This window comes from Geotrypetes seraphini, chromosome 11, assembly GCF_902459505.1.
Source record: "Geotrypetes seraphini chromosome 11, aGeoSer1.1, whole genome shotgun sequence".
In the NCBI taxonomy this organism is placed as follows: Eukaryota; Metazoa; Chordata; class Amphibia; order Gymnophiona; family Dermophiidae; genus Geotrypetes; species Geotrypetes seraphini.
This window is the reverse complement of record NC_047094.1, coordinates 4495910-4510024: the sequence shown is the minus strand read 5'-3', so window position 1 is coordinate 4510024 and position 14115 is coordinate 4495910. Positions and strand designations below refer to the sequence as shown.

The 14115-nt window shown below is 47.8% G+C and overlaps 1 protein-coding gene across 1 annotated transcript in view; it reads left to right on the top strand.

Moving 5' to 3' along the window:
* The window catches only part of SLC9A3R2 (SLC9A3 regulator 2), a 102417-nt gene that overhangs the window by 77037 nt on the left and 11265 nt on the right, over nucleotides 1-14115 (top strand). Inside the window, exons 3-4 of the mRNA XM_033964023.1 lie at nucleotides 5951-6130; nucleotides 12245-12398. Coding sequence (XP_033819914.1) covers nucleotides 5951-6130; nucleotides 12245-12398 — 334 coding nt within the window. The remainder of the gene's footprint in view (nucleotides 1-5950; nucleotides 6131-12244; nucleotides 12399-14115) is intronic.

The window sequence follows — 14115 nt, the reverse complement described above, 5'->3', positions numbered from 1 at the left end:
CTTAACCAGAGCCAAACAGCTCCTTAACCCTTCGCATCCTCACGTAACACTGCTGTGGCTTCTGAAAGCACAGCTTGGAGCAATCTGTGTGCTGGGACAACCCAGTCCAGCAAGGGAAGCGCAATGTGCAGGACTTCTGTGGCGTATTATTGCGGGGGCTCTCAAACCGGAGCGCTTTCCCTGATGCGCAGAAAATATCACAGATTCTGCAGCTGAACTAGAAGCGAAACATCCCTCCAAAAGCACAGATTGTTCAATGCCTGATGAACCGGTGGCTGGACGCACTTTCGGGACAAAAAATGTCCATTTTTAGGTGTTTAGACAGTAATGCCCGGATTGTGCATCAGTCACGCGATGGCACCCGATAGAGAATCGCGCCTCCACAAAAGATAGGCACCAGGGTTTTCCGGGCCTACATATCTGTGTTGTGAATTGCACCTACGCTGGCACTTTATAGTGCCTGACGCCACTTCTGGCGTTAGCCACGCCCATAGAGGCATTAAGTGTTGGACATCACCTATGTAGGCGCAGTTCCGGCCCCTTTTATTTTACCGTGTTTCACTGTAAATCAGTGTTTCTCAATTAACTTAGGCGCCAAGTGCTCGATATTCAAAGCGATTTGGCTTCTGCCTCATGAAATCGCCTGTTAAGCGCCAGCAGCCGTCAACTGGTTTGTGCCCATCTGAGAACTGGCTATTTGGGGGATGTTTTAGGGCAGGGCTGGGCAACTCCGGTCCTCGAGGGCCGGAATCCGGTCGAGTTTCAGGATTTTCCCCATGCATATGCATGAGATCTGTTTGCATGCACTGCTTTCAATGCATATGCATGGGGGAAATCCTGAAAACCCGACTGGATTCCAGCCCTCGAGGACCGGAGTTGCCCACCCCTGCTCTAGGGGCAGATTCCGCCCTCGGCCGGTTAAGTGCCCACATTCAGCACTTAACCGACCAGATTAACCGCATAAATAGGACAGTTGCTGGTGGATTATTGGGCCCTAATTGTTGAACAGGATGTCTAGGTGTAGCAAGAGTGGGAGGTGCCCTTCCCCCATACCTCTAGTTTGCTGCCACGAGCAATAAGAACTTCAATGTGCTTCTCACGATCCCGTCAGATCTCCCTCTTCCGTCACTTCTCCCTCTGCCGTCACTTCTATGTGCGGCACCCGGAAGTGACCTCGGCGGGAGAGACTACGCGGTCACAAGGAGCATGTTGAAGCTAGAGGGACAGGGGAAAGGAAGGGGGGCGCGTGGCGAGGGGAGGACTGGGAAGAGGAGGAAAGGTCCTGGCACCCCCACCCCCACATGGTGGACTGCCTTCCCTTAATAAGCCATTGCCTATTTTCACTTCTGTTTTATAAAGATGCGCAGGTGCCTATGTGTCCTGTAACATAACATAACATCGTACTTATAAACCGCGTAACCGTTAGTTCAACGCAGTTATCAAAAGATTAACAATAAAAATAACATAAGAAACACACAAAATGATTTGGTACTTTGAGAAAAGGTAAGTTTTTTTTCAATTGAGTTCTAAAATGTGTGTAAGAGCAAACGCTACGCAACAAAGGTCGAAATTCCATAGAAAGTAGCCTGGAATGCTAATGTATGATCCAAAGTATTTTCGGGAAGCATTTTGGATATGTGCGTTGAATACTGTGACCCCTTTAAGTTTAAATTTGGAGACTGAGTAGGCATCTTTGAGGATTGGGTGATGGCACAATACGTCACAGAGCAAGTGTGATGGGAAATGGTAACCTTGGCCATTTTCTCCAAAAGAAACAGGGGCAGATGGTTTCTCGGCAGGAAAAGGTAAATTATGTGGTTAGGACTAGATTTGAATATTTTGTATAATAGTTTGTCCTTGATAAAGCCAGGATGTGTAAAAACACTAGCGGCACTGCAGCAGCAAAACTGGGGGGACGGGATAGAAAATTGAATGAATAACTAACTAAATAACATCTACGTTCAAGCTGCAGATGTTAACATCTGCTCGACTACAAAAGTAAATATCTGCACATAAGGCATCCAAGTATGCGCATATTTTAGCATATTTTATCACACATTTAAGTAGATCGGAGAGGGTCATAATGCCGCTTTATAGAGCAATGGTCAGACCCCACTGCGTCCAACATTGGTCTCCCAACCTAAAAAAGGATATAAAACTACTGGAGAGGGTGCAGAGACGAGCAACAAAACTAGTAAAAGGTATGGAGAAACTGGAATACAAGGATTGACTTAAGAGACTGGGATTGTTCTCCCTTGAGAAAAGGAGACTGCGAGGGGATATGATCGAGACCTTCAAAATACTGAAAGGAATCGACAAAATAAAGCAGAAAAAACTATTTACATTGTCCAATTTGACACGGACAAGAGGACACGGAATGAAGCTAAGGGGGGACAAGTTCAGGACCAATATCAGGAAGTTCTGCTTCACGCAACGAGTGGTGGACACCTGGAATGCTCTCCCAGAGGAGGTTATTGCGGAATCGACCGTCCTAGGTTTCAAAAGCAAACTAGATGCACATCTCATTACGAGAGGCATAGAGGGATATGGGTGACTAAAAATTATGCCAGGTATACACCTGGCAGGGCCTCCGAGTGTGCGGATCACCGGACTTGATGGACCGAGGGTCTGATCCGGAGATGGCGCTTCTTATGAAATAGAGACCAGAACTGAGAGAAAATTACAAGAACAAGTGGTGCAAGGGAAACAGGCTGAGGACGTCACAGACACACAGCAGCAGGAGGAGGATGAAACTCGGGGGCTGGCAAACCATGAGGAGGACCTCAGGAGTACCAAAACATGTGGCCATACCAGGGTACAAACTATACAGGAGAGACAGGGCACATAAAAAGGGTGGAGGAATAGCGCTGTACGTAAAAGACTCCATACCCTCAACCAGGATGGAAACAACAGTTCAGGCGGATGGCTTGGAATCACTATGGGTTAAGCTACAGGGAGGAACTGGGGCAGACATTAAAATGGGTCTGTACTACCGCCCACCAGGACAACCTGAAGAAATCGACCAGGACCTGGAGGCAGAACTGAGGCAGGTATGCAGAAGCGGAAAGGTGATGGTGATGGGGGACTTCAACTATCCTGGGATAGACTGGAGTATTGGGCACTCAAACTGCGCAAGGGAGACCAAATTCCTAGAGGTCATGAGGGACTGCTTCATGGAGCAACTGGTCAAGGAACCAACACGGGGTGACGCCACTCTTGACCTAATCTTCAACGGACTAGAGGGGCCAGCAAAGGAGGTGACAGTATTAGCCCCGCTAGGTAACAGTGATCACAACACGATCCAGTGCAGGCTAGAAATTGGATCATCAAAGGGGAAAAGAACCACAACGACAGCACTCAACTTCAAAAAAGGAAATTATCATGCCATGAGGGAAATGGTGGGAAAAAAACTCAAAGGTAACATAGGGAAGATGGATTCCGTAGAGAAAGCCTGGACCTTACTCAAGGGAACTGTGCACGAAGCGCAAAACCTGTGCATCCCCAAGTTCAGGAAAGGGTGCAAAAAAAATAGAACAAAAAACCCAGTGTGGATAACAAATGCAGTGAAGAAGGCGATAAGCGACAAGAAAGCATCGTTCAGAAAATGGAAAAAAGACAAAACAGAGGAGAACCAAAAAGTGCACAAAGAACACCAGAAGGAGTGTCACCGAGCGGTTAGAAAAGCAAAAAGAGAATATGAAGAGAGACTGGCAGAGGAAGCAACAAACTTCAAGTCTTTCTTCAAGGGGAAGCAACCGGCAAGAGAAGAAGTGGGACCATTGGATGATGGAGACAGGAAGGGAGTGGTAAAGGAAGAGAAAGAAATAGCTGACAGGTTAAATGAGTTCTTCACGTCAGTTTTCACGAGGGAAGATATAACTAACATCCCAGAACCTGAAGAGAGCGGAAAAGGAGACCAAGATGTAAAACTGGTCAATTTAGAGGTAAGCCAAGAAGATGTACTCAAGCAGATAGACAGACTAAAGAGCGACAAATCTCCAGGTCCGGACGGCATTCACCCAAGGGTACTCAAGGAACTAAAAAACGAAATAGCGGAGCCACTTCGACAAATATACAGCCTATCCTTAAAAACCGGAGAGATCCAGAAGGACTGGAAAATAGCAAATGTCACGCCCATCTTCAAGAAGGGCTCAAGGGGAGACCCAGGAAACTACAGGCCAGTGAGCCTGACCTCAGTCCCAGGAAAGATGATGGAGGCACTGATTAAGGACATCATCTGTGAACACATCGAAAACAATGAGCAGCTAAAACCGAGTCAGCATGGCTTCTGCAAGGGTAGGTCATGCCTCACAAACTTATTGCACTTCTTCGAGGGGGTAAACAGCCAGGTGGATAAAGGGGAATCTATAGATATCATTTACCTTGACTTCCAAAAAGCCTTCGACAAGGTACCACACGAAAGGCTGCTTAAGAAGATATGGAACCACGGGGTACAAGGGGTGATCCACCGATGGATCAAAAACTGGCTGGCGAACAGGGAACAGAGGGTTGGCGTAAAGGGCCATTACTCAGACTGGAAAGGGGTCACGAGCGGAGTTCCGCAGGGGTCGGTGCTGGGACCACTCCTGTTCAATATCTACATAAACGACCTAGAGGCGGGAACCAAGTGTGAGGTTATTAAATTTGCAGATGACACCAAACTATACAGCAGGGCTCAAACCAGGGGAGACTGCGAAAATCTCCAAAAGGATCTAACGCAGCTGGAAAAGTGGGCCGAAAAATGGCAAATGAGCTTCAACGTAGGGAAATGCAAGGTCATGCACGTGGGGAAAAAGAACCCGATGTTCACATACAGAATGGGGGGAACACCGCTAGGGGTCAGTAACCTGGAGAGAGACCTGGGAGTGATGGTAGACGCAACACTGAAGGCATCGGCGCAGTGCGCTACAGCCTCAAAGAAAGCTAACAGAATGTTGGGTATCATTAAGAAGGGTATTACGACCAGGACGAAGGAAGTCATCATGCCGCTGTATCGTGCAATGGTGCGGCCGCATCTGGAGTACTGTGTCCAGTACTGGTCGCCGTACCTCAAGAAGGACATGGCAGTACTTGAGGGAGTACAGAGAAGAGCAACTAAACTGATAAAGGGAATGGAAAATCTCCCATATACCGACAGGTTGAAGCAGTTGGGACTTTTCTCACTGGAAAAGCGGAGACTTAGAGGAGACATGATAGAAACCTTCAAGATCCTGAAGGGCATAGAAAAAGTAGACAGGGACAGATTTTTCAAATTAAGGACCACCACAAGTACAAGGGGGCACTCGGAGAAATTGAAAGGGGACAAATTTAGAACAAATGCTAGGAAGTTCTTTTTCACTCAGAGGGTGGTAGATACATGGAACGTGCTTCCAGAGGCTGTTGTAGACAAGAAAACATTAAATGGTTTCAAAGAAAGTTTGGATAGATTCCTAGAAGAAAAAGGGATTGAAGGGTATAGATAGATATAGACCACTACTCAGGCGATGGGCCTGATGGGCCGCCGCGGGAGCGGACCGCTGGGCAGGATGGACCTATGGTCTGCCTCAGCAGAGGCAACTTCTTATGTTCTTATGTTCTTATGTTATAATCAAGTATAATCAAGTATAATGCGCATATTTTAGCATATTTTATCTCACATTTGTGTATATTAGCATGCTTATAATCAAGTATGCGCGTATATTAGTATATTTTTATCACACGTGCTTATATTAGCATGGATATAATCAAGTATGCGCGTATTATAGCATATTTTATCACACATGTGCGTATATTAGCATGGATATAATCAAGTATGTGCATATAGTAGGGGAATTGGGGATTGGCCCTTAATTTTCTTAAATAATTCCCGGGGCAGTATTGACTCTCCTGGGCTCAGATTTTCTGTTTTTGTAGCTCTTTGCTTTCCCGGTATTTTGAACTTAAGAGAGCTGCTCTGTCCTCTTACTTCTAGGATTTAAACGGGCAGGTTAAAGAACCTTGTCCCCGTCTGTGCCACCTGAAGAAAGGACCCAGTGGGTATGGATTTAATCTCCACAGTGAGCGGTCCAAGCCAGGCCAGTACATCCGCTCCGTGGATCCAGGATCACCAGCTGCAAGAGCAGGGCTGCGAATGCATGACAGGCTGTTGGAGGTAAGATGTTTTTTACGTTCATGGATAAGCTTGTACGCCCACAGCTGCTGCGCTTACAGCAAGAATGAGGTGAAAAGGGTTTTAAACTTAACATGCCAATGTAATTTTGAAAGTTCTTTGTAATGTCACTGTCTGTATACAGTCTCTTCCCTTGTAAACCACTTGGAACTGTTTGTGGTATGGCGGGATATAAAAATAAAGTGATTACAGTGGTACCTCGGTTTACGAGTGCACCGGTTTGCGAGTGTTTTGCAAGACGAGCAAAACATTCGCAAAATCGGCGCCTCGGAAACCGAGCATGCTTCGATTTGTGAGCGGCGCCCCCCGCAATCCGGCACCCTCCCCGCCGCGATTCAGCACCCCTCTGCTGCGATTTGGCACCCCCCCACCGCTTCTTACTGTCATCTGGGCCTCGGCACCGGCATGTCCTGTGCGTTGGTGCCGGTGCCCGAAGATTGGCCTCCTCTTCTTGCTGGGCCTTGAGCATCTGCGCATGCTCAAGGCCTGCGAGTTCACGCTCTCTCTCAGATTCTCGGAGGCCTTGAGCATGCGCAGAAACTCAAGACCCAGCAAGAAGAGGAGGCCGATCTTCGGGCACCGGCACCAACACACAGGACATGATGGTGCCGAGGCCCAGATGGCAGTAAGAAATGGCGGGCGGGGGGGGAGGGTGCCGGATCGCGGGGAGGGGGGTGCCGGATCGCAGGGGGGGGGCTTTGAGGGGAGCAATGCCGGTTCTCGTGGGGGGAGGGGGATAGAGCAGCGCCGCTGGCCTCGGTGGGGGGGGATGGGAACGTATCAAAGCGAGTTTCCATTATTTCCTATGGGGAAACTCGCTTTGATATACGAGTATTTTGGTTTATGAGCATGCTTCTGGAACGAATTATGCTCGTAAACCAAGTGACCACTGTATATGGGTAAAAAGCAGGGAGGAGCGTTCAGTTCACTAACAAGTCTTAAAAAAGCTTACTGTGTTTTGAACTATGGATTCATGGGCATATAACCAACCTATACATTAATGGAATGAAACAGACTGAAAAAAAGCCCAAATGATACCAGGGCCTCCAGACCTGCATTGAGTGGGAGGGAGATTTGTTTATTGGGCTTATAAAAATGTTGTTCTTTTTTGGAGGGATGCTGGAAGATGTTGAATTACAGATCCAAGAGGTCATCTTTGTTCGTAATGCTGTGGTTTTTCACTTGATCACTGTAAAAAGCCCAAATAACCTGAAAATGAAGCAAAAAATTCTGGTCCGTGCAGCTCCCAGTAGAAAGCATCTACCAGTATTCGCGTGATGAGCTGTCTGTTACCACATTTGGACAAGTAAAAAAAGAGGACGTGTGCCCCACCCCCCAAAAAGAAAACCTCGTCCCCTCTCCTTCTCTGAGCTCAGGGGCCGAGTCTGGAGGGCATCTGAGCATGTGTGTGACATCATTGGTTCGCATTTGCGTATGCTCAGAGGCCCTCCAGACGCAGTGCCAGGGCCTTCTAAAACCCGGACAGACTGCCAGGTTTTCCAAAATCCGTCCGACCCCCGGACAGTCTCTAAAAAGAAGACATGTCTGGATAAATCCGGACATCAGGAAACCCTAGTCATAACCACATGAAGAGGTGTTGGTGGAAGTGGAGGCAAAGAACAGGTGTCGCTCACATCATCTACTCTACATGCATCCGGACTGGAGCCACAGTTACTTCATAATGCAGTGGTTAGAGCTACAGCCTCGGCACCCTGAGGTTGTGGGTTCAAATCCCGCACTGCTCCTTGTGACCTTGGGCAAGTCACTTAATCCCCATTGCTCCAGGTACATTAGATAGGGAAAACTGCTCAAGTCCCTGAATAATTTGTAACTCACATAGAATTGTAGGAAATGCAGAAAATAAATTATTTCTTTAAAAAAGTTTGAAAAGACGTACAGAACTAGTGCAAAGTCCACAGGTTAAAAATACCCTCAACTGGCATTGCAAGTGGGATAACGGGACCAAGGCCCAGCGACTGGAGCTTGAGGGCAGGGTGGTTGGTTTGCCCCTCCACCCCAACCCCTGATAAGCCCAGAGTGCTTTTGGTAGATAGCGGAAACATGGCGTGCCGGTGGAACTCGAGTGCGTGTGAATATGGGTGGTAATTTATATCGTAGAGCGCTGGTGCGATGCTTGGTCTATAATAATAATTTTATTTCTTATATACCGCTATACCATAAGTTCAAAGCAGTTTACAACAAGTTACATACAATGAGTGTATGAGATGTAAGGGGAACAGAAAAAGTACTTTCTGGGATACAAAATGCAAATGGAAGAGAACCAAGATGGCTTGAATCAATAGGAAGTATCTAGTCAGAGATTGGGGTGCAGGGGAAAACAATTTGGGTGGAATACCTTTACAAATGGGAAGAAGGATGAGTTAATCTAAAATCAAGAGAACTGGGGATTGGGATGAAGATAGCTGAGGGGGATTGGGTAAGAATTAGGAATTAGAATTTGTTAAAGAGACGGGTCTTCAGTGATTTTCTGAAGTCGGCGTAAGAAGTGGCCTTTACGAGCCATGTGTATAAGGGGGATGTAGGTGGCTACTTTCCTTATAGAATATTAGGCTGACCCCGTTATCTGCGTGCGTGTTCCTAGACACGAGTACTTGTGCCAGACCCTATTACTGGTTTAAGTGCAACCTGCTGTAGCCGCTTTGGGTGAAACTCTTCAAAAAGGCGGTTCATAAATCCTAGTCAATAAATAAACAAACCTGTCTGACATGTACAACCTTTAGTCTTGCTACAGATGCTATAAGCTCCGCCCACATGTTTGGTTATCTGTAAAATATCGACTGTTTCAGATGTGGGCGCTTCAGTGGATTTTTGGCATTTGCGTGCATGGAATTCCCCCCCGTAGGGAGCGGGCCACACGTCACCAAGAGAGTGGAATGACAGCATCTGAACGGTTTAAGCCAGTGTCCTGCAGGCATTTTTCTAGTCCTGGTGCACTGAACTCAGGGCCGCAGCTGCAGGACATCAACGCGACGCTGTCACGTGCATGTGTAACGTTTGCGCGAGCGCAGTGGCCCTCCAGACAGGGTCCTGAGTCTGCTATCGTGCCGGTGGGGGGGGGGGGGGGGTTGCTGAAGCAGGAGAGGCGCTGGGGCAGGCGCAGGCCGAGTACAGGACGTGCCTCTTGCCGCGAGAGACGCATCCTGTAAGCAGTCAGTATCCTTCTTGCCGGCATCTCGCGGTGCACAGTTTGTGATGGACTGGTTTGAGCAGAGGAGGGAACTGGAGGCAGCCGAGAGTCGAACAGCTGATCTGCCCCTGGTCTGGGAGTGGCACCCATGGGTGTTTGTGACCCAGAAGAGCTGGGCATGTTGCTCTCGAGGCTGTGTGACCTCCTGCTGATGACCCCTGAATGCACTCTGGGATAACGGCCCTGTTTGGGAAGCAGCTTTCAATGCTGGGCTTCTACATTTTTAATGCATTCCCAGGAACACAAAGTGTGTCTGGTCTGGCTTTATTACTCCTTTTTTTCATCTGGCACCTGTGCAAAGGGCCGTGAGACATGACGAGCCACCTCGGGGACCAGGAAAGATGATACCCTACCTGGGCTCTTGGTGGCTTCAATAAATATTTGATGGAAGGGGGGAGTTAGCAACCTCCTTGGCTGCGAAGGGAGAGGTTTTCAGGGAGTTGCTAAGAAACGAGGCGAGAGACTGCTCCCGGGTGCCGCTCTTCTGGACGGCAGCAAATGTGGCGTGGAAGTGTGTGCGCAGTGAGCAGGGATTATGCTTAGGGAGGAGGAAGAGAGAGTGCGCCTAGGAGAGGAGACGGAAAGGAGAAAGCGTGAGGGGGAGGGGGATATTTCTCACAGAGGTCCCTGTGGGGGAAGGCGAGTTTGTGCCCCTGTACGTGGTGTCGCTCTTTGTATAGTGTGAGGGAGCGGTTTGGGGGGAGCTGAAGGTCGGGCTGCTGATTTCAACATGTCATAGATTTTTAAATTCCGCAGTGAAACGGGTTTTAAGGTGCTACTGACCTTTCAGGTCTATCCACAGAATACATACACATCGATCGCTTTCATCTCCGTATGAAGGGAAAGGGTTTGGATTTTGAAGTGACTTGACCAGGGTTGCCAGAAGTCCGGGAAAACCTGGACATGTCCTTTGAGTTAGAGGATTTTCAAAATCTAGCAGTTTGGGTTTTGGAAGTCCCTGAGCTTGGAGCCGTGCCTGGAGGGGCTCTGAGCATGCGTGGGTGCAGCCCAGACTTGGGAAAGGAAAAGGGAAGAGGTGTGTGTGAGGACGGGGCTGGGGGCACGTGTCCTCTCCTTTCTTGAAATTTGGTAACCCTAGACTTGACCAAGGTCACAGGGAGCAGAGTGGGATTTGAACCCTGGCTCTCTGCTTCCCAGACTCTTGTGTCCCTCCTCTCCGGGGCTCCCTGGAAGTCAGTCAGCACATATGGAAATGTTACAACAGCTCTGGGGAAGGACTTCATTCTGTACCGTGTTTCCATGTGTCGGAGCCTCTCGCACCACAGGGCCGGTTTATTAATCCGTGTGTTAGAACTGTGTGCTAACTTCCAAGTTTATTTTGAATTTGATATTCTGCCCATCGACACAGCCATCTGAGCCTAATCAGGTACCCTAAGTATTTTTCCTATCTGTCCCAGCAGGCTGACAATGTAACTTCAGTGTAATTTCCTCGCACACGTGTTGCTCTTGACGGAGTAAACAAATGACATGAGAAAATGAGCAAGGCCAGAAAAATCGGCTCTCGCTGCTGGGATAATCTTCCTGTCAATGTGTGAGACAATCCTCCTTAATCTCTGGTGGCTAAGTTGCCTGGGAAGCCCCCCACCCCTCCCCCAAAAAGAGAATTCCTGGTGGCCCGTTGGGCTCTGCACATTCTCCTTCTCTTTCTGTCCTCCCTCTAATCCAGGCAGGAGTGATGCCCACTTACTCTGGCCTCCGCCGCAGTCGTGTCTGACTCCTAGTGGTACATTCTGACGTACCACTAGGGGTTTCAGTGTTTCCCTTATTCCTTGCAGTATGTGGGATATACCACTAGGGGTCAGGCACACTGGTTTTCAAGGTGGCAACACTGGAAAACGCAGGGAAGAGTGGACATTGGGGGAAATGAGGGTAGGGAGGCTGCTTTAGGCACTGAAATTAAGGAAGGAGTGGAGAAGCTTTGGGGTCCACAGGCCTATTGGGGTCATTTCGCTGTGGTGCTAAAACCCCTGAGCTGGAGTGAAGATTCAGTGCTTAAAAGGAGCAAAGTGTGCCGAAACGTAGCACATTTATTTGCGCTGGGAGCAATTTCTGATTTGGCTGGTTCCAGAACTGCCACATGGCGACACCAGAAAGTATTTCTTCACAGAGAGAGTGGTTGATCATTGGAACAAGCTTCCAGTGCAGGTGATCGAGGCAGACAGCGTGCCAGACTTTAAGAATAAATGGGATGCCCATGTGGGATCCCTACGAGGGTCAAGATAAGGAAAATGGGTCATTAGGGCATAGACAGGGGGTGGGTAAGCAGAGTGGGCAGACTTGATGGGCTGTAGCCCTTTTCTGCCGTCATCTTCTATGTTATGTTTCTATGTATTAAAAAGATCGCACAGTTTATCATATCGGCCTCCGTGAGTGGGGTGCTAGTGGCTTGCGATTGGCTGAGGATGTACGATCATGTCGCTCCTTATTATCGTGAGCTTCATTGGCTCCCAGTGGAGGCCCGGGTGATTTTCAAGTTGGGATGCTTATATTATAAAGTTGCTTTGGTGTTGCTTCATCATATCTTGTTGATAGATTTGTCATCATGACACACGAGAGGAGTAGAAAATCTCACGCCCTATTTACGTTCCCTTCAGCAAAGGGCTGCAAAAGTAAGAACCATCCTGGGCATTGTCTTTCTTATCAAGCTGCTTCTTATGACAAAGATTTCCGTCCATTATTGATTAGATCTATATCTTATAAACATTATAGAAAACTTTTGAAGACTTTTCTTCTCTCCAAATTCTTGGCTGTTTTTTCCCCATAGCATAATCTTTTGTTAACTGCATTGAACTAACAGTTATGCGGTCTAGAAATCTGCTATTAAGTTATGTGATGTTGGAACGATGACAAGAGTCCGTGTTTTGCAGGTGAACGGACAGAATGTGGAGGGTCTGAAACACTCTGAGGTTGTGTCCCTCATCAAGGCTAAGGAGAATGAGACGGAGCTGCTGGTGGTGGACTCCGAAACAGAGGAGAACTGTAAAAAGCTCGGCATAACGCCCACAGAGGCTCACATGGCAGGTGAGAGAGCACATACTGCCCCCCTGTGGCAAGAGACAAATAGTGCATCATTTCTTAGCCTTTGGGAGTGACACAGTGGTGTAGTGAGGGTAGGGGGCGCCCTCCCACACTCCTCCTCCACCTCCCACTTGCACCCTCCCTTCCCCCGTCCCTCTTTAAATCTTCTTCAGCCTGCTGCTTGCATCGGCATTGGGTTTCCCCTCTGATGTCACTTCCTGGCCCCGCGACCAGGAAGTGATTTCAGAGGGGAGCCAGGCCAGAGACGTTGCTTGCACTGGCAAAGATTTAAAGAGGTTCTGGGGGAAGGCAGGGCGCGAGCATGGTGTGGGGTTGTGGAGAAGTGCCGGTGCCCCCCCCACCTCCCAAAATGGCGACCGGGTCAGTCCCTTACTATGCCAGTGGAGTGACAGAATCAGGTTTTGATACTCTGTATACCTGGGAACTTTTCACGTTTCTAAATAATTTCATGAAAACAGTTTATAGCTTTGACGGGGCCCATGACGGAGCTTGCACTGGAAGCCACACCCTGGTCCTGACATGTCAGAAACTGCCTGAAAGAGCCCTCTTAAGCTTGAGGCTAACTCTGGCCTGGAGAATTCACTCCTAAGGGAAGAGGAGAAGGGACGTTGATGGCGAAAATTGGTTTGGGATATTCTGAAATTTTTCCTCAATATTAGGATTTTTATTTTGTGTGTGTGGAGAGGGGGGTGGCTGTTTCACACATTCAATTTTAATACATGTAGTCTATGTGCCAGTGGCGTACCTAGCATATGTGACACTCAGGGCCCATCATTTTTTGGCACCCCCCCATCTGTATGAAAAACATGATTTTTAGTAACAATCCACACGTCGCACATGAGTACCTAGGAAAAGGCAGCATCTTACATGTGCAGTGAGCAGTACAACATCAATACACCCATTGTAAAACTAAACAAGCCAGACTAGTACAGATCAATTCTGCACAGTCAATCCTAACAGAAAACCATGTCTTTTAAACACACAGAAAACACCTTCGCCTAGTATGGAATATGTTACATTACATTAGAGACTTCTATTCCGCCTGTACCTTGCAGTTCTAAGCGGATTACAATTGAAGATGGCTGGACATTTCCAGGAAGTTACAAATTTTAGGAATAGCTACATAGAGAGGCTAGGTTATGAATTAGGGTTAGATACATAGTAGTTAAAGTTTAAGTTACAGTTTAGGGATAGATGCATAGTGGAGGCTAAGAGGGGAAATTTAAGGAAGGGAAGACATTTGAGGAAACTTGTAGGGAGGGAGGAGATTAGGGTTGGCTACATGAAAGAGTTTGCAAGGAGGGGGATGTTGCGGAGGAGGGGGGGGATAAGCGGAGAGGATAGTTTCTTTGAATAACAGAGTTTTGATTTCTTTTCGAAAAGATTTAAAGTCACATGTGGTTGTCAACAGGATAGAGATGGATGGGTCTAGCTTCGCCGCCTGCGTTGCTAGGAGGCCATCATACATCTTCTTGCGTTGAATGCCCTTGAGTGGTGGGTAGGAGAATGGGATCTGTGTTCTCCTTAGTCTGGGTGTGAAGTTTCGGTTTAGGTGGTTGTTCAGGTAGGTGGGTGCAGTTCCGTTTATTGCCTTGAATAATAGACAGTAGAATTTGAATTGAATTCGGGCTCGTATTGGTAGCCAGTGTGAGTCTAGGAAGGCATTGGTGATATGGTCAAATTTTCCAAGTGAATAGAT